The sequence below is a fragment of the Triturus cristatus genome, chromosome 11, assembly GCF_964204655.1.
Source record: "Triturus cristatus chromosome 11, aTriCri1.1, whole genome shotgun sequence".
Lineage (NCBI taxonomy): Eukaryota > Metazoa > Chordata > Amphibia > Caudata > Salamandridae > Triturus > Triturus cristatus.
The window spans coordinates 496,804,495-496,830,562 of NC_140594.1; the positions used below are offsets into that span (position 1 = coordinate 496,804,495).

Genomic DNA, 26,068 nt, shown 5'->3' on the forward strand with positions numbered 1-26,068 from the left:
TACAGTTTAGAGAAGGGACTGAAATAATAATTTTTTAAAAAACATTTCTTTATGTGGTTTTTAAGGGTGGGCATCAAATTCCGTTCCGCTCGCGGAATTGCGATATTTTGACATTTTCGCGTTCCACGGAGAGTGCGAAAATGCCAAAACTTTCGCAATCTGCCGTGAAACAGAACTATTTTTCTTGTTCGCGCTTTAAAAATGCATTCTCACGCGCGCGATCGCCTTACCGGGATCCCTGCGTTCGCCGACGAGTTTTCCAATCCGTTCGCGCGCTCCACGAGATGTTGATAGCCAGTCACGCAATCCCGTGAGAGTTTGCGATCACGACATTCTCCTCGCCATCAGACACCGCGAGAGTCTGCGATCGCGAACCCGTCATTTTCCAGCACGAGAGAGAGCGTGAGGTCGCAAACACGTCAATCTCTACCGCGACAAAGACCATGAGATCGCGAACAAGTCATTTTGGACGCGCCATCGACATCCAGCGGAAGTGTGGTGAAGGTCGCGATCGCGAACACGACAAATTTTCGATTTGGAGAAGAATATTAACTCTAGCTGCATAAAACCTTTTCTAAAAGATGATTTGGATGGAAAAAAACTCCTCTGATTGACATTTGGCTGTCCTTTTTTGTGCAAGGAGTCCTTTTTTAAAAAAAAACTTTGGGGGGGGGGGAGAGGGAGGAAGTGCCACAGAGTCTCCAACTTCCTGTTCCTGTCCATCAGGCTCCTCCCAGTGCTTTGTCCATCTCCTGTTCATTCTGCCTTTGGATTTCAGCTGGAAGGATCACTCTTTGTGTCTGCTGCATCATTATCATTGGATTTGAGGACTTTTGAATTTGATATTTTACAAGTAAGTTGGTGTTGTGCCTGTTTGATTGGGGGCATTGCAGTTGCTGCAACGACAATTTTGGTACTTATCATTCTTTTTTTAAAATTGTTGGGGGTAGCCAGTCGGCCCAGAGCTAGTCATGGGTGGGTGCATGATGAAGCTTCTGCTCCTTTGGTGTTTGTTGAATGTTTTTCAAACATCATTTAGGGCATGGATGGCATTGGATTGAGTTGGAAAATGTGTTTTTTGGGGGGGATTTCTGTTTTTGGGGGTGTGCTAAAGAAATGCCTTTCTTTGTACGTGTGTGTCTGGTGTGTTGGTGTGCACCCTGCAGACCTTGTTTTGCTCTGTGGATTTTCGTTATTGCATTTTATTGCATTAAAAAGGCACAGCAGTGTGGTTTAGCATTCATCTTTTGCCTGGCTTCTCTATAGGCCTTTTGGCAGTTAATTGATTGCCAGGCCTCCAGCTTGTTGCTTGTGATTTGCGAGTGTGCATGTGGCTGTGGGCCTTCTCTGGTGGGAGTTATTAGTGTGCAGCTTTTGCCATATATATAGGCCTGCATGGTATTCCTTTGTGGCATAGGCTGCTTGTTGTGGGCCTGGCCATGAGGCTGGTGGCCATTTTGAAGGCAGGCAGTGTGTTTTTTGCAACAGGCCTGCATTGTCTGTCTTCTCTTTCTTGTAGTTGGGTGGGCCTGGCCATGTGGCTGGCGGCCATTTTGAAGCCTTGGCCTGCAAGCTTGTGGGGCCTTGTCTGCCCATGGTCCTGCCTTCATCCAGTAGGCTCAGAGCAGGTAGCCAGAAGTGCATTAAACAAGCGTTTATCTGTGTGTCCTGTTAAATTTATTCATGTAGGGCATGGATGGCATTTGATAGAGTTGGAAAATGTGTTTTTTTGGGGGGGATTTCTGTTTTTGGGGGTGTGTTAAAGAAATGGCTTTGTTGTGTGTGTGCCTGGTGTGTTGGTGTGCACCCTGCAGACCTTGTTTTGCCCTGTGGATTTTCGTTTTTGCATTTTATTGCATTAAAAAGGCACAGCAGTGTGGTTTAGCATGCATCTTTTGCCTGGCTTCTTTATAGGCCTTTTGGCAGTTCATTGACTGCCAGGCCTCCAGCTTGTTGCTTGTGAGTGTCCATGTGGCTTGTGGCCTTTTCTGGTGGGAGTTAATATGGGCCTGCATGGTTTTCCTATTGGCTTACTGCTTCCATCCATCCCCTTTGCCAGAAGCAGCTCCCTTCCATTACATTTGTATTTTTGTGGTTGTTCTTATTCTTTCCTATCCTTCCTGAGAGTGTAGTGTGTGTGTGTGTGTATACTGTACACAGGAAGCAGTATACCATAGCCCTTGTTGCCATAGTCTCACATATGGCTACACTATATCTTCTATTTTTTTGTTTGTACTAGTAGGAATTGAACCACAACAACAAATGCAACATTTCACTGATTTTCTTCTCCTGGCTTATTTGCTTTTAGGTGCACAAAAAGACACAGGAGGAGGTAACTATCAACATCATCCATTGTACTGCCAGACAGAAGTCCTGCTGTGGACCACATCACGTCCAACTGTGACCACAGACATCTCTGCAACTTGTGCACCTGCGTCCTGTCTGACCTCTGATGAAAATGGGCCCAAAGAAAGGTACCAGGTCCTCCAGTACCAAGAAAGTTGCCGGTGAGAAGAAGGAACAGAAAAAGCAAGAGGCACTAACCACGACTGGTGTGCCGGCAGATGTGTTTTTTGGGACCAAAAAACACATGCCTGCAGCATCGTTGTCCAGCGGGAACCAAGCGGAGAGCAGCACATCCGCACCAGCGGGCCAACCCCACCAACCTAGGCCCAAGCCCATGAGTGTCGCAGAGGTAGCCAGTCTACTAACGAGCAGCAATGTTGAAATGTCAGTATCCCAAAGTAGTACACAATCAACGCATGCAGCAACTCAGCAGATAAGTCTGCAGCAGCAGACGCAGCCGCAAGAACAGCAGCAGCAGGCGCAGCCGCAAGAACAGCAGCAGCAGGCACAGCCGCAAGAACCGCAGCAGCCGCAAGAACCGCAGCAGCCACAAGAACTGCAGCAGCAGCAAGAACTGCAGCAGCCGCAAGTACCGCCACAACAACAGCCCACAATAGTAGTTGTTCCTCCTGAAGTAGGGGCATTTCAGGAAATCGAGCTTCCTGCAGACAAAGAGGGTCAAGCCACTGTTTCAGAAGATCCATTGTCTTCCAGACCCCCAGCAAGGAAAAGGAGGGTTATTCCATCATCTTCTTCTTCAAGCCCCACTTCTGATGATCTTGATGCCACTTGGAAGCCCCCAGCTCAGTCTGAGAGTGATGTACGCCACAAGACAAGGCTAGTGAAAAGGAAGGTTCCAGAAAGTAGATGTACAAGAGGGAGATGATGATGATGACGAGCCAATCATCACGGACATCACTCCCGGCCCAAAGGATATGGAGACCAACATTATTACCCTATGGCTGCAAGGGATGTAGCACGGATACCACCAACACAGGTAACACCACCACGACCTCCAGCTTCCATATTTTCATTTGCAAAGGAAAGGCAGGGACCTACATCCAGCTCAACCACCACCTCAGTAGGTAGTGGTAGAAGTCGCAGTGTAGCTGCTCAGAGTCACATTCCAAGCACACCCTCCAGTTCATCTGGTATTTAAAGTGGCACATCCAGCAGCACCAGAAAGTTCTCCTCCCCAGTTTGGGACTTCTTTTCGGTTAGCAGTAAGGAGGAGAACATTGCTATATGCTCAATTTGTCGCCATGCTGTTCGGCGGGGTAAGCTTCGTACAAACTATGGTACCGGAGGCCAAACAAGTCATCTCAAAGTACACCACACTATAGTGTGGGATGCTCACCTACTTCGCTTAGAACAAAGTAAAACTCAACCCATTGTTGTTGGGCATGAAGAATCAGGGGACGATATTATCGTGGTGGAAAGTGAACAAGAGGGAGACAATTCTAGCCCTGTCCCCAGTAGTGTAGTAGTACTGCCCAGATCCTCCTCTGCAACATCTCAGTGGCACCGCAGTAAGAGTCTGAGTCAGGCTGAGACACCACGGCGACCAAGTAGTACTGCAATGATTATGAAACAAAGTGCGTTGTTGAGCCTAACTGGTTTGAAGAAAATAATCAAGACTACCATTGACAGCATGCTTAGGTTGGAGGGGCAGCACCAACGCAACCACCCAACGGCACGGTTGTACAATGCGAAGCTGGCTAAAATGTTAGCACTGGACCTTCTTCCTTTTTTATTTGTGGAAGGGGTGGGTTTCCTTGAATTTGTGTCAACCATCTGCCCTAAATGGAAGGTTCCCAGCCGGTCCTATTTTGCAAGAGTTGCTGTTCCAGCACTACATCATGATATTTTACTTCCCTTATCTACTGTCTCTTTTCTTTCTCTGTAGGGACATCGCACACCTGACAACCTTACTTCTCAGCCGTCCCTCCTCGAAGCCTGGTGGTCCTAAGCTGTCTCCTACCTCCCAGTGGGGCAGCTGATCAGGGGTCGAGATTCTTCTCCGGTCTGGTCGTGCCCTGAGGGGAGAGAGGAGAAATATCTTCGCTGGAAATCGTGCACTGACAGATTGTCAAGCCCACGTCTTTTCCTAAACCCCGAGCGAAGATGGATAAGGATGAGACTTTCATAGCTGGAGCCATGGCAGACCCTCACCAGGTAGTCACTATGTCTCAGTTAGCAGAAGTAGTTAACAACCTCCAACAAGAGCTCCAAGCGGTAAAAGATGAGAATATCCGACTACACTTAGAACTTCATACTGTAAAGAACCAAACCATGCCCAATGCCAGTACCCCAGATGGGTCTGTTAAGCCAAAGAAGACGTATATTCAGCCGGCCCGGTTTCAAATGCCTTCTCTGGTGGCAGATTCCCACGTAGGGGTTCCTCCAGCGCCGGTGAACGTCACGGTGCTCACTCCTCCTCAAACTCCCCTGGCTATGCCTCAGAGGTTCTCTGGAGACAGTCAGAAATACGCGGTGTTCATGAACCAATGTCATTTGCAGTTTCTATGCCGCTCAGCATCTTTTCCGGATGATGCTGCAAAAGTGGCGCTCATCATATCCTATTTATCAGGCAATGCTGCCTTATGGGCGGTGCCCTTAATTGAAAACGACAACCCTATTCTATATGATTTGGCCCGTTTTAAGGAACGCATGAAAAATCTTTTTGCTCGGCACGCCTATATGCAGGCAAGTGATAATGGGCTATTAGGGCTGAAACAAGGCTCCAAAGACCTGGTAACTTACATCACTACCTTCAATAGGCTGGTGGCTGAGACTCAATGGCCCGAAGAAAAACGTACTTCCTTGTTTTATAGAGGACTGCGTGATGACTTGAAGGATATCCTCTCACAAATAGTGGACCCACCAGAAGATTGTCCTTCATTCATTGATCTAGTGGTCAAGATGGAACACAGACTTAGTGAGAGGAAGGGAGAACGTACGAAAGGGGACTTTTCTCGCTTGCTGGTGACAAGTAGTGATAGAAAGGAGGTAAAAGAGGGAACCGAGCCTATGCAGATAGGGGGAATCTGGGGTCCTCTCAGTAAAGAGGAGAAAGAGAAGCGTAGAAAACTTGATCTGTGCTTGTACTGTGGGAAAGGGGGACACTATGCCAAAGATTGCTCGGTTAAACCCAAGACTAGTGCTAGGCCGGTTGTTGGTAAGATAGGATCATCCGTGCAGGCGGAAAACTAGTTGACTTGGAGAAACAGGAGACCAGTTCTTCAAGTCCTATACCCTCACTGGTCTCTAAATATCTGGCGAATACTTCCTCTGTCACTCCCTAGCATTTAACCTTATCGGTGGTATTTTTTTTAATCACTACTGATAAGACCATGCTATCGCTCATGGTGGACTCCGGGGCTACCGGTAACTTCCTAGACCTTACGTTAGCAAAGACATTAGGAATAACATTCATACCCAAGTCACAGTCTGAGACAGTTAGGGCAGTGGATGGTACCGAGCTATCCTCAGGTAGGATCACCTATCAAACCCCTGCCATGGTGATGGTATGTGATAACGGACATACTGAAACGGTCCAGTTTGATTTAATAGCGGCTCCAAATTTTGGGGCCATAGTAGGTGTGCCTTGGCTTCAGAAACATAACCCGTATATTGATTGGGTAACACGGAAAGTTACTCTCAGGTCTCCCTATTGTTTACAACATTGCTACCAGAACGCCACACCCATCACTACCTCTGTTACTTGTGCCCTCGCGGATTCTCATACCACCGCATTACCTGCAGAATATCAAGACTATGCGGCGGTATTTGACGAGGTAAAGGCGGTGGCTCTTCCTCCTCATAGATCTTTTGACTGTCGCATTGATTTAATCCCGGGCGCAGTCTTACCAATGAGTCGAGTCTATGCTTTGACCGAACCTGAAAGCAAGTATCTACAGGAATACTTAGAGGATATGTTGAACAAGGGTTTCATTCGCCACTCGACCTCTCCTGTCTCTTCCCCTCTTTTCTTTATCCCTAAGAGGGAAGGGGGTTTGCGCGCCTGCCTGGATTACAGAGCCCTGAACAAAGTCACTATAAAGAACAAATATCCTCTCCCTCTAATTCCTGGTCTTTTGGACCAAGTTCGAAAGGCTAAGGTGTTCACTAAACTAGACCTGAGAGGTGCGTATCATCTCATCCGCGTGAAAGAGGGAGATGAATGGAAAACGGCATTCCGCACAAAGTTTGGCCTCTACGAGTACTGCGTAATGCCGTTTGGACTTTGTAACGCTCCAGCAGCGTTTCAATTTTTCCTCAATGAAATTCTGCGAGAATACCTTGATGTGTGTGTCATCGTCTATATAGACGATATTTTAGTGTATTCCCAGAACATGCAAGAACACGTCTCTCACGTGAAAAAGATCCTCCAGATACTCCATGACAACCATCTTTTTGCCAAACTGGAGAAATGCCTTTGTCACGTAGAGAAAGTAGACTTCTTAGGATTTGTGATTTCCCCAGAAGGCATTAATATGGATCCGACTAAAGTTTCGGCCATTACACACTGGGCCAGTCCCTCCTACGTCAAAGATGTGCAATCTTTCCTTGGCTTCGCCAATTTTTATAGGCGTTTCATAGACCATTTCTCAGATCTCATCACGCCCATCACCAGGTTGTTAAGAAAGGGAGCAGTGTTCAAATGGGACGACAAGGCGGAAGACTCTTTCCAGGCATTAAAAAACAAATTCGTATCAGCCCCAATTTTGAGACACGCAGACGAAACACAACCCTATTACGTTGAAGCTGATGCTTCTCAATATGCTGTGGGTGGTGTACTACTGCAGAGAGATCCTGAGACTGGAACGCTCCATCCTATAGCCTATTTCTCAAAGACGCTTGCTCCTGCTGAACAAAATTATACAATCAGAGAGAGGGAACTCCTCGCGATTAAATTGGCCTTCCAAGAGTGGCGACACTATTTGTTGGGATCTCCGCATGTCATCACTACATATTCAGACCACAAAAACCTGCAGTTTTTCAGATCAGCGAAGGCACTCACACCTCGCCAGATGCGATGGGTGGCTTTCTTTTGTGAGTACGATTTTGTCATAAATTTCAGGCCCGGGGCAAAACACGGCCGAGCAGATGCCTTATCTCGCCTAGGCAAGGAAGCAAGACACACCATGGAAGAGCCTGTGCCGTTGATATCTGCTCACAAGATTGTGGCAATTGGGGAAGCAAAGGAAGAGTTGGTCACCCCTTTTATAGAAAGATTAGTGAATGCTTACACTGCCCTCAATGAAGATGAATGGTTACTAGACCCTTTGAATAAGATTGAAAATACTCTATTTTATCATGAGGGATTGCTATATGTTCCTTCTAAGGAATTACAGACGGAAATAATCCAGTGGTGTCATGCTCTCCCTCTTGTGGGACATCCTGGGGGTGATAAAACGTTACAGTTGTGCAAGAGGTGGTTTTGGTGGCCCAACATGTCTCTGTGCATCCATGAGTATGTTAAGGCTTGTCCTGTTTGCGCTCGACAGAAAGCTCTTCGTTGTGCTCCTGCCGGGTTGTTACACCCCTTACCTGTTCCCTCAAGACCCTGGTCGTCTATCAGTATGGATTTTATAACTGATTTACCTCGATCTCAAGGTTATACTGCCATACTTGTGGTAGTAGATATGCTTACAAAGATGGCACATTTCATACCACTCAAGAAACTCCCCTCAGCCAAAGACTTAATAGAGACATTTATCATGCATGTGGTGCGTTTGCATGGGTTGCCCTCAGTCATTGTCACAGACAGAGGCCCTCAATTAATTTCTAAATTCTGGCAGGGCATCTGTACTGCTCTTCACTTAGATCACCGCTTATCCTCTGCATATCACCTGCAAACAGATGGGCAAACGGAACGCACCAATCAGACACTGGAACAGTATTTAAGATGCTTGTTGAGTACTGTTACAGGGGATTGGGTACAGGCACTGCCGTTGGCGGAATTCGCCTACAATAACACTGATCACTCGGCATCCAAGATATCTCCCTTTTTCTTTTCCTATGGTTATCATCCAAGATTCTTGCCCTTGTCTCTACCCCCTTCAGCCGCTCAATTCCCTGCCGTTGCTGAACATCATGCTTTGCTAACACAGATTTGGGCACATGCAATACATGAACTCACTGAGGCTAAAGACAGAATGAAGAAACACGCAGACACACATAGAAAACCAGCTCCTGAGTATCAAGAAGGCGATCAAGTCTGGTTAGCCACAAAAAACTTGCGAATGCCGGGACCACGCAAGCTACAACCCAGATATATAGGGCCTTATCAGGTGAAACAAGTAATCAATCCTATGGCCATGAAGTTAAATCTCCCCGAGGAAATGAGAATTCACCCGGTCTTTCACACTTCTCTGCTGAAACCTTACGTAGCTCCATCGTGTTCGGAACCTCCACCTCCTCCGCTTCTTATTAACGGAGAAGAAGAGTATGAAGTCAGGCTTATTGTAGACTCTAGACGGGTGCAAGGAAAACTACAATATTTAGTCGATTGGGTAGGCTATAGCCCTGACGACAGAACCTGGGAACCAGCTGCACATGTACATGCCCCTTCTCTTGTGAGAAGATTTCACGCCCTGAATCCCAGCAAACCCAGACCAGTGGGGAGATCTTTACGGGGGGGAACTGTTACATGATAGAACCCGTTCCCACTCTTTGGTTAGTCAGGTTCACTACATTACCTAGAAGGCAATGGGAAGGGGGAGGAGGGTGTGTGCGCTTGCTGAGATCACCTGATATGAGAGGCGGAGATATAAGCGTCTGTCTCCGATCTGCAGGTGCTTGACAATCCCTCCTTTTTTGGAAGGACCACGGCTCCCCGCAGCTGTGCATCGGACCTGTTGCCTGCTTTGGAAGTTCGTCAGGTAGCTCGTTTGCTGCCGTCTTGCTCGGACCTTTTTGGCCATTGCTTGTTTCTGGATCTCAATATTTCTCACGCCTGAAATCTTGATACACTGTATCGTTCCTCCGCAAGACCAGCGGACCAGCGATTAAAAACTATTTGGAGTTTCCTGTATTCTAAGAACATTCTTGCTCTTTGCCCGGCTTCGCATCCTCCCTAATTCCAGTCCGTGTTTTCCTTTTCGCCTCTGGCTTCCCACGTTAAGACAGCTCTAGGATTTCATGCTCCTGCCTTCCACACAACCACGGAGGGAGTCGGACTCATTTGCTCCCCATTTCAATATCGCTAACAAGTCGGGACTGGAAATTCCTCTTTGTGTTCCTGCTGTGATAATATTTCCCTAATTGCTGAGAATCATAGAGTGTTTGCGGGGTGCTTTGCTCGAATATTGTTGACCTCTCCATAAGAACATTGGTGCCGTCTGTAACTACACCGGGTAGTGCGTACCCCTACGAGAGTGGCTGCCTTTTCTATTTGGAAATTACTTGGCCTCGAGAACCAGCCAATCTACTGCTTCGAGCGAAACCTCCACTTACAGATTAACGCCCTGGTGAGTCTGCAAGAGCACACATCCTGGGAAGGGTAGTGGTTATAGGATTAGATAGATACTGGCGGGAGGGAAGGTACACGAGGGTTTTCGCACCATTTTACTTCCCTTATCTACTGTCTCTTTTCTTTCTCTGTAGGGACATCGCACACCTGACAATCTTACTTCTCAGCCGTCCCTCCTCGAAGCCTGGTGGTCCTAAGCTGTCTCCTACCTCCCAGTGGGACAGCTGATCAGGGGTCGAGATTCTTCTCGGGTCTGGTCGTGCCCTGAGGGGAGAGAGGAGAAATATCTTCGCTCCTGAGGTTTGGTATCCTTTTGTCTGGAAATCGTGCCCTGACAAGGATGAGCTATACTTCCCTGACAATTAGGCTTGCACTTCCAGTTTTTACTGTCTCCCTTCCCTCACTTATTTTCTTTTATTGGTGTATCTGTCTTTCTGGTTAGAAACTTTGAATCACAACAAATCCATCACCACTGTCTTCTAATTGTTTTATTGCCATATACAAGTTTCGGCTGGCTGCGCTGCATATCACAGTACACTCCTCAAAATCCTGCTCTTCCATCCTCCTGAATCTCCCTAAATCCATTGCCCTCAAGAAGTCAGATGATGATGATTGGCTGATGCAAAATAGAAGAAAAAAGAAAAAATATTTCCAAGTCCCTCCAAAATAAGTGAAACATGATTGATGATGTCTACTATAGCTATCCTCCTTTGTGATCCGAGAGAGACTGCCCATTAAGTGAAGATGAGAAGGAACAGGTACTGAATGATGCCATGCATTGGACGCTGACTGAGTGATTTTGTTGTTGTTTGTTGTGCATGAAGTTACTTCATTGTGTACTTTATGTAATAATATACACACTAAAAGTAACTCAAGTCCCTTTTCCCTTCTTGTTTTTTGTATACCAAATTTGTACTTCTACTGCAGGCCGATACATTGCATTTTGAATATAGGAAGTGGACTCACTCGGTACACCCAGACTGAGTTGAACAACACCATCATGATGACCACAGTGACATAGTATCTTCACACAGTCACTCAGTACACGGATCGGAGATGATTGATGGAATAAGTCAAGCCGTTTCATGAGTGGCATATAAGGTAAACTAGTAAACAACAACCACAGCAGACCTAAATGTCTGTGTAGCGGTGGAGTCAAGTGTAGTGGTGGTATGACTGCGGTAAATTGTAAAATGCTATGTTGCTTTGCCCAACTCTTTCAAAAAAAGTACGCTAAATGGAGGATGTGCAAAGGGTGCCATCACCGTGGGCCTGCTCTGTCCTGTTGGTATTGTAGGTTAATGCTGGAAACAGACTAGAGTAGAGATGATGCATCCATGCCGCCTCGGAAAGTGTTCTTGTTGCACTACAACATTAACTTGTCCATTTTTTTCAACTTGGTTTCAATCTCAATATCCCTTTTGTTTTTGCATCTACAATTACAGGCCGGGCCTTACACTGTGCTATACTTGGGAAAACAACAATGCACACTTACTCACTTACCTTACCAATGAATCTACATCTGCCTGGCAAGCAGTGGCGTCACCCAAGATTGGACGGAGCATCCATGGAAGGGAGGACCAAGAGGAATGCCGAGATTCAACTCACCATTTGACCCGGATAACACAGTAACAGTATCAATTTTCATCTTTTAAATAATTTGATTCATTTTTTTTGTCTACAATCATTACAACAGTGTGTTCTTGTTGTTATTAGTTACTGTTATTATTAGGTTTGCTCTCTGTCCATAATTCATCCCTACAGATATTTTAAAATTTTCTTTGCTGTCTGTAAAAGTAAGCCCAGTAACACTGAACACAAACTATATGTAATCCGTGTCTCTCCTTATCATCAATCATCATGCATGCCTTATTTCCTTTTTCTCCCTTAACATATTGATATGGATATGGTAGTCTATAAAGATTCTGTAGTTTGATGTTTGTCCATGCATACTGTTTTTCTTTCTCAAACCTTTCCCCAAAACCCCCTTCCCAACCATTCAACAAACCCTAACCCTCTTCCCCCGGGCTGTGTGACTTATTGAGGTATGACTACATTAAATGTACATCAATAATTTATCACGCGCTTGCTGGGGCGGATGTGGCAAAAGCAACAGTACTTAAATTTCAAGGCAGGGTGGGGATCTTCTTCTGCTTGCCCACCTGAGCAGTATATTTGTGAGATAATTTTTTTACCAAAGGAACCAGCTTATACATCAGCATTAATTCACGGCATTGATTGGATTAATGGATTTCATTCGTTGTCATCCTCCTACACAGCACTAACAGTTACGCTTGTGTCCGTGTGCAGTAGGCCTAGTCAAGTGACTCAACACAACTAGAGTTGCTGTGTACTACTACTAGGCTATCTCCACCACCATTATGTTTTGTTGTATTTGGGCATATTATTGTTTGGCAGTAAGTTCTGTTCTGTACTGTACTTCATTCTACTACTCCTCGAAGACTCTCTCTCAGGCTACTGACTGTCTCATTTTCTATTTTGGCAAATGCTGCTGCCAGCGTCTACTACTACCACCACCACAACCATGACATGATAGGAAAGAAAACCATCATCACCATGCAGCCATCAGTGTGCCCAAGTTCAACATCAAGCAAAGGTAAGAGAAGTTTGTGGGAGGCATAATTAATAATTGATATGTTTTCATTAATTCAATTTCACACACCCCTTTGAGTCCAGTTACAGAGTGCCTAGAGTAGAAGAGACTGACAGCACTAGTAGTAGGACAAGTCACTCAGTGAGTGGTGCCGCATCTATCTGATTTTAATAATTGGATGACTTTGTAAGACAGAAACAAACACTGGCTGTGTGCGGCCCTGCACCAGCAAGGAAAGAAGGATACAGTGTGATGTAAAACAGTAACCCCACCCAGAAAACATTAACAACCTCGTATGTAAACTTAAGCAGAAATACATTATTTAATACCCCAACAAAAATAAACTATGTAAAAAAAAATCCCATACCTGACCCACCCCTCTCCCTAACCCCAACCAATGTCCATAAAGAAAATGTCATTGTCCAAAAGAGGAAACCCAACGCCCGGATCCCACCCATCCCAGAATAATTAAAAAAGGGGCAATAAGAACGGGGTCTAAGTTTGGCGGGCTTTTTCAGGAGGACACGAACTTGCTCCTCCAGGCGGGCTACACAGCGCTTCAATGCGCGGCAGTTGCATCCACGGGGGAGGCAGCACTGATGGAGGGGTGGCAGCTGTCAGACGGTGGCACCGTACCACTGGAGGGCGGTGGCTGGGGCCCGGGGCAATGGAGGAGGCTGCAGCTGCTGCCACCGCCTCCTCCAGATCTTCCAGGACCACCAGCCGTTGATATTCATTCTGTATTGCCTCCAGTTTCCGACGCCGTGCCTTGGCTGCCAACTCCTTCTAGTCAGGTTTCCCCTTGGAAGGAGTAGCTATATATGAAGAAGAAAAGACAAGACTATTGTAAAATATACTCTTAGCAAAGCAGTAAGACAAATATTTCTACACATAGTGTCACGGTAGCACTAGCAAGCACATAACATTTGTGGTATTTATGTACTATCCTCCAACTTCCTTGAACTTTAACAATTGTGGGAGTTTCAGGCATTCAACCAACCATGCATCTGATTCCTATCAGCCACCAGTATGCATGCTGCATGCATCCCACGAATCCTTCTCTGCCAGTCATAAATCTTAAATCTCGCCCGTCCTTTTTCCTTCCACTCTTCTTTCCCTTTTCGTTCAACCCATCTATCAAGGTCATCTGATCTGCCTTTTAGTCTTCTCCATAAAACTTTCACAGCTGAGTTGAAATCATCAGATAGAAGAGGCCATTGGTTACTCAACAACACTCCCGCCACTAATGCTTTTACTAATGCTAAGTAAAGGGTGTCTTCAACCGTTCACAACAACCTCTTACTTAGTAAGTCAACTGTACAGTATCATACAGTACACCCTTGCAGTGAGTGTAATGTCAATAAGTAAGGATTAGGTATCTAACTTACCACTGCCCGCCACTGCTGCTGGCTCACCCCCTGCAGCTCCTCCTGCAACTGCTGCCTCCTCCTCTCCTCCGTCAGCAGCCGCATCGCCGCTGGTCCCGGCACTGGTGGTTGGTAGTGCGCCTTGAAAAAACATTACACATTTTTTAGGTGTCATTATCCACCTCCCCCTATATTTCACTAGCAAGATTGAAAAATGAGTTAATAATAATACATACATATACAACATACATCACTAGTACAAATCAGGTAGTAGTAGAGTAGACACTAGTAGTTATATGGTCCCTAGAGTCATTCTAGTCTTTGCTTAGTTAGCCCGAGCCATGCTACCATTTTACCTTTGTGTCTTTTATTTTAGCACACGCGTCGTTACCTCGCAGCTTGTTGTATAAAGAGTGACGCCTTTGAGCCCACATGAGCTCATACTGCTACTGTCTAAGCGCTGCGTACAAGGTCAATCAAAACAAGCCACTTTGTTATGGAGTTCTGGTGTTAGTCCATATTGCTTATCCAAAATGCTACACCTTTTGCCACGACTGAGAAATGCTTGCAATATACTAACGCCCATCATTTTTCTCCTAACAGACGGAAGATTCCATTTTAAGAACCAGAGCTTTGCAGAGCTTATGATGTAACCAGTACTAGCTTCTTCTAAGGTGAGGGGTCCACATAATTCGCTCAGATCTTCATTTATAGGGCAGGGGATTGTGGTGGGTCCTGTTCTGACTGAGGTGTGAGTGTGAGGAAGGTCCAACCTCTCATCACCAACATCCTATTTTCTTGTGCAACTGCAATGTTCTGTATGTGGAAAATCCCTACAACAGTAGTAGTATGTCCTGTCCTATCAAAATAGTCAAATCTGGTTGGGCATTTTGTTGGTGGGAATTGTCGAAAAACATCAAGATTAATAAAGCCTCAAAGGTTAAGAAGACTAGAAGGAGTACAAGAGGACAACCCAAAGAACTGGACTCATCAATTGCTAGAGCTACTGGTGAATCTGAGTTTTATTTAAAACCTTTTAAATAAAGAGTGGCCAACTGGACATGCTTAGCTACAGACAGACTAATAGTAGTAGTACAGAGAGTCATAGCAGAGGCAGTTAGAGGCAGGGATAACAAGAATTTAGAAACAGACAGTCTAGATCGAAGGATAATTGTTGGTAAAAAATAGCATTAGGAAACGGAAACAATAGTTCGGGAAAAAAAATACGGTGCAGTAAAAGTTAGTGAATAAGAATTATTAATATTAAAAACAGGAAGACTTACTGGGGCCAGAAGAAGAGCCCTCGTTCTGGTCCTCCTGTCCGACTGGAACTGCTCCCGCAGACTCTGCCCCTGTCTTCTTGCCCCTGGGTGCTGATCATGAAAGATATAAGAAAGAAAGAGACAAACATTGATGATTGGTGTGAAACCAATAAAATATTTTTATAAGACTGTCAAAAAAACATTTGTGTTAACAACAATTGCAATAAAATTGACCTATCTAATCTGGTCGACAAGTAGTATCTCGGGATTCGTGGACCGACTAGTTATTATTTATCTACACTAATCCAGTGTTCCATTGTGATTACAGAATACTAACTAAGCCTTAATAGTACGTACCACCTGACCGAGCCCAACTATTCCAGGCGTGCCAATTGTACATTAAGTAAGCATTTTCACTTCTTTTAGTCCTCAAACATGCATAAATGGAGGACATATGCCTGTATTTTTGCATACACAAAATTGTTGGTTCGTTGATGCAGATGTTCTGCTAGTGCTAAGCCTATTAGCACTCACTGAAAAAACTACAAAAGGTTCTACTAAGGACTGGGGTAAGCAGTAGCAGCACTCAGCAGCACGTGACGTAATAGAGGGGGCGTCGCAGACCACTAGAAAATTATAAACTTATAATAGGTAACTAAACCTAAGTATCAATCCACCCCTATCTCTTAGTGACAGGACAAAGGAAGGACTAGAGTCACTCTAGCATTACCTAACTTAAGTTTTCTAAAATAAACTCTTACATAATCACGCAAAACGAGCGCAAACGCACAGTTGCATAACAATCACAGAAGACTTTTAAACATAAATTACCTGTAATGTATGTAAGCAGCAGCATTCTAGCTAGTCGGAAAAAAAATATATTCGCAATATATAACACAGCAGAAGAACAGACACAAAGTAGTAATAATTAAATAGCTACTCACCAAGACCCGGGACCTCCACTCCTAGCAGGTCCTGCTCCCAGTCCAGGATATCGGACCACCGGTGCGTCAGCTGGTTCTGGCTGCGCCGGACACCCGAGCAACGAAACACTGCCCGGCACACCTTCCCCCACCGTTGCCAACGCTCCCGGAGCCCGTACCCGGACCCAGGCCTGCCGCCTGCTGCCAGGGTTAAGGGGAGGTGGCGCTGCACAAAAAAAAACAGTGCAGCCAACTCCACCTCCCCAAATAAGGCCCATGCCTGCACCCCTTGTGGGCGCCGCCGTCCGCAAGGAAGGCGGTCACGGCTCAGGCTGCGATGCCCCCTGCGGCCCTTTGCCATGGTTCTGGGGTAGGCGGGGGCGGAAAAGAAAAGGTAAACATTTTAAAAGTAAGTAAAAGAAATGAAAAAAGCAGGTAATAGAAAAGAGTGAAAAAGAGGTTAAAAAACACAAAAAATTAGACAAAAACAAAAAATAGAGAGTCAGGAAAATAGAGAGAGAGATAATAAATGAAAAAGATCAAAAAAAGTTTTCGGAAGCAAAGGATTGAAAAGATATAGGAGGATTGAAAAGCAGGCCCCAGAACCATAGCATAGAGTGAAAAACAAGATGGCCGCGCCCATTGCAAACGCATGGGCAAGTTCGCGAGATATTTTTCCCCTGAGCACTCAAAAAGCATCGCAAACACGCAATACGCGTTCCCGAACAGGAAATACCTAACGCGAACAAGCACGAGCATGCATTGCACGACCCGGAACAGGAAATAGCATCGCGAGCGGGCGGGACAAGTGAAAACAAGATGGCTGCGCCCATTGGCAACCGCATTGGGAAAGTTGGCGACACATTTCCAACGCGATCACGTAAAAAACATCGCGAACAGGCGGGACAAAAACTTCAACGTCTTCGCGATATTTCCGCGCGTTCGCGATAATTTTTAACGTTTTCGCGAAGATTTGCGTAACGTGATTACGCAATTTCCGGCCACCTTAGTGGTTTTACAAGTTTCAGCATCAACACTGTGCAACTGTAATAATCCATGGCGCAGCCGTCATAACAAGAGATACCTTAAAAGGGGTAAGCCCCATCCTTAACTACCTCAACTACCCTTCCACAGAATCCACACAACAGACCAACTACTTCCTCGGCCTCTCACAATCCCCAACTGGAGGAAGAAAGAGCATCACAGTCCAAAACAACACAAACACTTCAGTATGGGAATTACACTTGTGGTAAGTACCATCACAAGAGACTCTCAGTGTAATAGACTTCAAGGCACTGAATCTTGGAGGATACGTTTAATCTCTGTTTTTCATGACCCTGTATGTAAGAGGCAAACAAACTGCCAAGAGACAGTTTCTATTCCGTATGCATTCGTGTCAGTCGCCAATTCAACAGTTTCTTGGAGTTAATGTTATGTAGCTACTGTGGGCTGACCTTATACATGAGACTGTGCTAGGCCAGGTGTCATGTGACCATGTTAGCATCACAAGGCCTATCTTGCCTCTCATCAAAGCCAGGTCGTAAAACAAAATGGAAAAAAGGATTAAATAATATTTGTAAAACCAATGTGGGTCCTAGTTATCCGTTATTAAAATAAGAGTTATCTATACTAGGGGGCAGATTTAAGATAACTGGCGCATCCCTGCATATCAGCAGGGATGCGCCAGTTATTGTGCGCCACAGATCCGCTACCATGGATGCACCGCATCTCCCAGATGCGTCACGTTGTAAATACCCCGCAGCATGGCGCAGGATTTGCGCCGCCGCTGCGTCACAAAAGTGACGCAACGGCGGCGTAAATGAGGCGCAAGGGCCTCATAAATCTGCCCCCAGATGTTGCTGGCGCACACCCATAACCTATATGTAAGGCTCTACACAAGAACTCTTCGTCTCTGGAATTTTGCCGTAAGATGGGCCCCAAATGTGTCTGATATACACTACTCTCTTTTGCTTTATTAAGAAGGAAACACACTTTTTCTCTTTACATGTCCAATTTATACTTCATCACAGAAATATTGGTGAAAGCCTCTACTTTTGGAATTCAAAGCAGTGAGTAAGAAGCATGGAACCCAACTATATAACAGTATTGAAAGTTTTAATATGCAATACTGTACAGGTAATTATATTTTGATAGCTTGGAATTCGAAAAAGTCAACTTTATTTTTTATGTTTATATGCTTAGGTGAAAAATTATAGTTCATACCATTGCAATAATTTGGTAAATATTTTAACAAGCATCATCATATAGAATAAAATTAGGATGTCTAAAATTGTCCTCGATACGAAGGTCTTGGGTTGCACATGGTTCTCCATGATATTTTACAGAAGGTGTCACACAATGTTCGGATGTGCGGGGGGGGGCATCAAACAGGGGCTACTGGGCCCCAGCCAATTGGGTTGATGGTGTTTGCCTCTGGTATTCTGTGATCTTACCTACTAGAGTTCTGCAAACAGGGCAAAGTACAACCATTTTGTCACTGGACTCCTAGTGAAGTAGTGTGAAGGATGCTCAAGGTCAGAGCTCAATAATCACAATGCAATAATCACATGTTCAAAACAGTGCTACGCCTTCATGAAAGATAGTACTTTATTACAAACTACAACATAATACATTTAAACACAACTAAATACAATTTTGTGGCCCTGGGTGCAATCAGGCACTCCTGCTTCATTCACTATCTCCCCCTTCTTATCTAAGTGGTCCCTCCCCTCATAGTAAAATATACTAGCATGATTGAAGCTCAGGTACAGTTCTCACTATTTGACAGGCTTGACCTAAGTCTCTTATGGCTTAGTCTTAAGTTTCTTAACACATGCGAGGGATCTGTTCTTAAAGCAGGCATCTGGATTCTTCCTCAGAGTGCTCGCCTCCCTCTCTCATGAAACATGGCTCGCCAGCAGGCAGTTCAGTTGGCATGTTTCACAACTGCTGCATGGTTGCCTGCCTGCCTGGCAGATGCAGTCGGCAGTTCTAATTCATTTCAGGTAGTTAAGGCTCTGAAAGGGCCCGTCAGCGAAGTCTCTCACTGGCTGGTTCTTCTGCTTACAATGATGCCATGCACAGCCCAATTCTTTGATGATGGTGTGACCATGTACAGGCTGATTTAGTGATGATGTGGCAACATATAGGCTGATACTCTTAGTGACGATGCCGCTATGCACAGGCAGATACATTTGTGATTTTGCGACTACAAACAGACTGATTCGCCCCTAATGATGCGGTTCCTACCAGACACTTACTCCTTCTGCAGAGTTGGCAGGCTCCTTTGCTCTCTCAGCAGACAGGCAGGCCTCTATGGGCTTCATGTCGGGTATACAGTTTGTCTGGCAAGAGGTCATACTCAGGTGATATCCTCACACCTCCAGGAAGCTGGTTATCAGGCAGACACGAGAAATGGTTGCACAGCAGTCCTCTCAGCACTATACAGAGCATTTCCTTCCTTGGTCATAACAAACATGCTACTAGAAAAACAAGTGTGGTATTGAGAAGCTACTTTTGTATGGCAAAATCAAACAGCAGCTGGGTATACACTGGTATACACTGTCTGCATCGTCATGATAGGCTTGGGTGATTATCTTGTTAAGTGTCCTTTGCAGGCTGCTCTCTAGACAAAGCCTCTGTGTAGAGTGATGCTTCTCACAGTAGGTAGTCTCCAGCCTGCTGCACCCACAACATGGGTACAATGAGGTGTGAAGATTCTGTACCAGGCTGTTATCAGCCAAATTAAAGTGTAATCAGTGAAAGAGAAAATTATGGGCCTCACCTAAAGGTTTCCTCCACTTTGCACAACAGAGTCTGTATACCTACCCCTGTCCCCTGCCTTCTACCAAATGGCATTGTTCCAGAAGACTAATCAGCAATTCCTTGCAAGGCAAAAGTCTTAATTGAGGTTCTAAAGATGCCCTGTATCGACTTCTCTCACTTCATTCTCTAGGTCCCCTCTCTTCAGCTTCAGGAATGTCAGGAATACATTTCAACTGTTTGGAAAAAAACTTCACCTCTATCTTGTACTAAGGCCAGGACTGTGGTAATCAAAATGGTTGCTACAGACATCCATTAGTTTGGATCGCTCAAACACACCATGCATGAACCACGCAGGCTACACACACCAAGACCCAACATACCCTTGCGATGTTAGCGCTATGAGTTGTGTAAGTGTATAGAAGTAGAACTTAACATGAGTAGCCCAACAGGCATTCACTCCAATTACACAGATGAAAAGGTCTGATCACAACTATAGATTCACAAATAACAGTATGCTGCCACCACCACCATATGTACTAAAAGTACAAGAGACAGAAGTCCAATTGTCTGTCAATGAGGGTACTCTGGGTGCACCGCTCTAGCTTACCAGACAGGTCCAGGACCATACTCATGTCCAGTGAGAGGCCTAGGAATCTGGGCACATGCTGGATTAGAGCTTGATTCGATTGCTGTGATACTAAAGCCAAAAATTAAAAGTTTGGATACCAGATACACTCAGTTTGGCAAGGCAACATGGCTGTACAACATTCAGGGTACATTCCCTTCCCAACAGGAAGGATCACTGAACTTTTTGTGCTGAGACCTCTTGAGCAAAACAGCACACTTTGTTTAGATATACACAAGCTGTCAGTACTTTTGTACTCTGATTCAAATCAGTTCTTAACACATGCAGGAGTGTTGTAACCTGCGAGCGATACGTGTTCTCATACTTACCTGCATTTGGGTAAATCGAATAAAAAATTGCGATGCAAAAAATAAATATTTTGGTCAGGCCACCTCATCTGTTAGAATTGGGGGTCTCTGGTTGGCACAGGTAGGCACTTGTGACGAGCAGGGACCCTCTCCTCTAGTCAGGATAAGGGGATTACCCTCTTAAAATAACCCCTGCTCACCCTCTAGGTAGCTTGGCGCGAGCAGACAAGACTTATTTCAGAGGCGTTATGGGTTAAGCATTTGTGAACTCATACAGTAATCAGGTGACCCACCACAAATGGACTCCACACTAGGATTATAAAAAATAAGTATATTTTATATCAGGCTTAGCACAGGACCATAGAATGACAGACGTATCCACAATACTATGAGCAATAAAAGAATTCTTGTGTAAAGCGTATCTTAAAAAAAGTCTGTGCGATTCGTATTCCTCGGTTCGGCCCTTACGGTGATGAAATGAACCCAAAGAGTCTGACGCACACAGCGGACGCTTCTGTCCGATGCGCTCAAACCCGGAGTGCGAATCGTACACAGTACCTTAGATGGAAGAGTTCGTCACGGACAAAGTGGTGAAAACAAAAGCGTTGCACGCGGCGATGTCCTTCCTTCACGGTGCGAGCTACGGCTCGTGGAGGCCCAGAGTCGCGTTGCTTGAGGTCAGGGTGCTTTGTGCGGTGTGGTTGCTGTTCGTTGCGGCGTACGAGCCGTACCTTGAGAGTTGATGCTCGGGTAATCCTCCGAGCGTGGTGCAAAGCGGACTGTACGCTGCAGTGGTGCAAGACGTACCCAGCCGCTCTACGCACCGCAGCCTCCCCACATCAGTGGCAGGGTGCGCGTTGATTAGTGCGGTTCGGAGGGGGAAAGCGAGGTGCGGTGCGAAGTCCTTCCCTCACGTTGCGAGCTACGGCTCGTGGGGACCACAAAGTCGCGTTGTTCGGGCCGGACAGCTTGGCACGGGCTTCCCAGTGTACGCGTCGACCTTGATGAGGCGCACACTTCTCTCTGCTTCAGCGCTATTGGGAGAACGGCGTTTTTCAGCAGCTCCTCCCAAGGCGGGTGAAGTCCACTGGTCCTGGGACTTCGTTCAGGGGGCAAGCTCACTCACAAGCCCTTGGAGAGCTTTAAGCACAAGTTGGAAAATAAAGTCTTTGTAGTCTTTCTCCTCTCCTTCAGCAGCAAGACAACTACTGCAGGCCAATCCCCCAGGTCAGGGACAGTATTCCTCCTTACAGCTTTCCCAGTTCCTTCTCGTCGGGCAGAGGTTTCTTCTTGTCAAAAAAGGATCTAATTTCTTGGGCTCAGGGTCCCAATACTTATACTGCAATTTTTTTGTCCTTTCAGACCAGGGGGCCTTTGCCCCGTTCAGCCCAGTTCTGGAGTACTTTGTTTACAGGATTCTGTTTTTTCTTTTCAGTGTGCAGGGCAGAGACATCAGACGCTCCCCAGGGGGTGGATCCAGCATTGTGGTGGAAAGGCACAGCCCTATTCAGAGTCCAGGTGTACTCCAGCCACCCATCTGGATGTAATCTCTCTATTCACCACCTGGCTGCCCAGCTTGTCTCCTGTAATTCCCCAGCCCTGTCACTCACAGAAACCAGACAGCAGATACACATCCTAGCAGAGGCAGGCTGAAATGGTTAGGCAGCAAAGACCAACTTTCTAAAAGCGGTATTTGCAAACACAGAATATTAAAATAAACCTTACTAAAAGATGTATTTTCTTATTCTGAGTTCAGGCATACTAAACTCAAATTTCTACCATGTTCTCTGAGTCTGCGGGGATTATAGTGTGTAATAATTCCAGCAGCCCATTCTGGCCTATGGAGAACAGGTAGCCTTGCAATGGTGAAAAACGAAAATGGCTGTAATTCACGATTAGGACATGCCACACACATCAGGGCTTGTCCTACCTTATGCTTACAATGCACCCTGCCCTTGGGCCTACCATAGGGGTGACTAACATGAAGTTAAGGGAAGGTTTAGGGACTGGCAAGTGGGTGCACTTGCCCAGTCAGCATGACAGTACCAGACTGCACGCAGGCTCTGCAATGGCAGACGTTAGACATATTTTACAAGGCTGCTTCTGTGGGTGGCACAACCAGTACTGCAAGCCCACCAGCAGCATTTGGATTTACAAGCCCTGGGCACTCGTGGTGCACTGTACTAGGGTCTGACAGTAAACCAAATAAGCCAATCATGGAATCCAATCAATACAGCAATTTACAACAGGGAGCACTTGCACTGTGGCACTGGTTGGCAGTGGCACAGTGCTCTGAGCAGCTAACACCAGCAAAAACATGAGGCACAACGACAAAAAGTGGAAGGGAGACCCACGCCAAGGTGCCAGGTCTAACATCATCCATGTAACAAAATTGCTAATGCTTTGTACAATCAGTTTGGAAAATGAAAAATATTCTACCTCTTGACTCAACCTTGCACTGAGTACATACCACTGTGTATACCCCTAAAATGGAGCAAGTACCACTGTCTTAAGACCGTCATTTTTCTAGATAACAAGAACTGGAAATGCTCAGAAAGTATCTGAGCCATTAAGCAATTTGATTCCTCTCTCAAGAGTATTTATTTATTAAGGTGTTTTGTTATGAGCCATAATATCACCTTGTGGTCTCTTACTAGTGCGAAGTAGCACTTAGTTAGAAATTCATGGCAGTATTTCTTACCTCATGTGGCCACTAAGGTTAAAGGTGGAGATGCATGCATAGTGTATTAAGGTTATAACTCATTTTAAGGATAGCAAAATTTGAGTAGCAAAAGCATCACAAACTTACGTTTCCCAGTCAATGAAAGTCCGCCTTCGATGGTTTTAGTTCCACATTTCTGAAAGATAAATTTGCAGAACTCCCTTGTCGGTGTGGTGAAATCGTCTTCCAGGTCATTTTCGCTGAGCTCTTCAAGTCTCATCAGATTCTTCTTATTTGTAGGCCGATCAAAAACAAAACATTTACGTCCTGGAAAGTAAAACCTGATGCACTCCCGTGGACGGTTTAGCTTTTCTACATCGGAATTGTTTCCTGTATAATGAAAGATGAATAGCAATTCAGATATATCATACAGGATTGTAACACAGTTTATGGACAGAGCAGGAAGAGACGTTGCCTTGCAAATAAGGCCCCTTTTCACGCTATGCTTAGCGTGAAAGGGGAGGGCAATAGGTATTGCTGTGGGCGTTTCGATTTTGGCGCTGCCCCATATTTACAAGGGCAGCGTAAATATGGGGCAGCGCCAAAATAAGACCAGGGAAAACCTGGTCTTACCCTGGCGCAATACGGAGGAATGTTTAATTTCTACTCTTTTTTCTGTTTTCATGTGTGCTGCGTTCTGCAGCACACATGTTTCTGAACACGAAGGTCCCCCTTCCTGCACATAACTACGAGTTACTTACCTTCAGTAACGATGTATCTGGTAGAGACATTGTCTAGCCGCAGACTCCTTAACTTAGAATATCCCCAGGCGTGAGACTGGGCCGGAAAAAACTATGCAGCAGCACCTCTGCGCGCCGTGGGACGGCACCACACTACCCCGCCCTGACGTCGTCTATGTACGTGACGTCAGCAAGGTCATATAAGTCCCTCCCGGCGCGCTGACGTCAGTTTTCTTGGGAGAAACGTTTACGCGACACAATGCAGAGCCACCAATAAAAAAACTGTGAAAGTATGGGATCAGTGTGCGATGGATGAAAATCTGTGAATAAATAAGGAGGATGGTGCAATACACCATCGTAAAAGACAGAATTAGACACTACCTACATATAGGTGAAAAAGCTGTGAGAAAGAACCTCGCAACCTAAGCAAAGACCATTCCCTAGTGTAAGAAGGGAAGAACATCTCAACAGACAAAAATAGACTGTTAGTACCATGCAGAATAACAGACAAAAATAGACTGTCAGTACCATGTAGAACTGTGCCGTCCAGCAAGAACAGAGCACAGAGAGAACAACAGCCCACCGCAGGAATGAAAAGTCTGGTACTGCCCCTGTAGTAACGGAGGACTGAAACAGAGGCAAACAGAGCCCCAAAGAAGACTACCTAAGAGAAGCCCAGAACCCTGAGCCAACAGAGAAGGCGGAAAGACTGCAGGAGAAAAAAAAAATTAAGTGGAATCTCCCGGTGAAGGACAATCAAAAAGGCCTCGTTTTACAGATAAGAAACCCTTGAGAGGAAGGCAACGGTATTATTGTGACAGAAACCCCTGAGAGGGAGTCAGTGGTATTATGGCGAATCTAAAAAGGGACGCAACAACGTGAGCACCCATGAGAGAAAAAACCAATGCCAACTGTAACAGGGGGCCCGCGGAGAACCACACTTGGCAAGTTTCTAGCAGAACGGGGAGGCTGGATGGGCGTTAAGGAATCTGCGGCTAGACAACGTCTCTACCAGATACATCGTTACCGAAGGTAAGTAACTTGTACATCTGATAGAGACATCTAGCTGCAGATTCCTTAACTTAGAATAGATATCACAGCCATACCCCAAAGGGGAGGTGGGTCTGCGACAGATCAACAGACAGCGCCAAGCATCCGATCCGGCAACAGAGTGACAGATAAAGGGGGGAGGCTGTGGCGGAACAGCCCGACAGCAACCCAAGCAGCTCGGAGGAGCAGAAATAACAGGATAGTAGATATCCTAAAAATGCCAGAATGGCGCTACACCATACCCGTATTAAAAAGGGCAGGTAGAACGGCCTGAGCCATATACCAGAGCAAAGAAAGAGAGAGAGAGAGAAAAGGACCACTCTCCGCTTAATGGCGCACGATGAGGACACTGACCCAAGTTCAAAAAGATCCTGAAGAGATGCAACCAGAGCCTAACAGACTAGCCCATAGAAGGAAGGCTGAAGGAGCCGGTGCCAAGAGCCCAAAGGCAAGAGCTAGAAGAAATGCGTTTGGAATAGCCGGCGGGACAAGAAACACGCCAAGTGCACACCCAATCCCAAATAGGGGAAATAGGGGCAAATAGCATCTATTGCAAACCCGCTGAAGCAGGTAGAAACACGCAGCAGGCAAACGGCCACAGAGACCTTAAAGTGGCTTACATAAGAAGCTTAAGAGTGCAGTATGAAGCCAAAGTGAGAAACAACCCACAATATAGACTTGCAGGTAGTATTCAAGGACCACTGCCATCAGAAGAGCTGTCCTGCAGGCGCAGCATTAACAATTGGAAAGAGCCTCAGAATCCGAGACCAAACACTCCAGAAAAAACATGTACAGTGTCGAACACCAAAAAGGGAGCATTTGTCAAATTGGGAAATCACCCCAGTAAGCGAAAGCAAGGAGGAACCTATGGGCAACTTGCAACAGCTCAGAAAAGCTCCCCCACACATCGCAGCCCCGAAAAGAGGTGG

General features: G+C 45.7%; 1 protein-coding gene across 4 annotated transcripts in view; it reads right to left on the reverse strand.

Moving 5' to 3' along the window:
- LOC146784474 (guanylate-binding protein 7-like) overlaps nt 1-26,068 on the reverse strand; it is a 622,481-nt gene that overhangs the window by 75,756 nt on the left and 520,657 nt on the right. For all 4 annotated transcript variants that reach the window (XM_085633263.1, XM_085633261.1, XM_085633262.1 and 1 more), the window contains one exon: nt 23,497-23,739. In XM_085633263.1, coding sequence (XP_085489389.1) covers nt 23,497-23,739 — 243 coding nt within the window. The remainder of the gene's footprint in view (nt 1-23,496; nt 23,740-26,068) is intronic.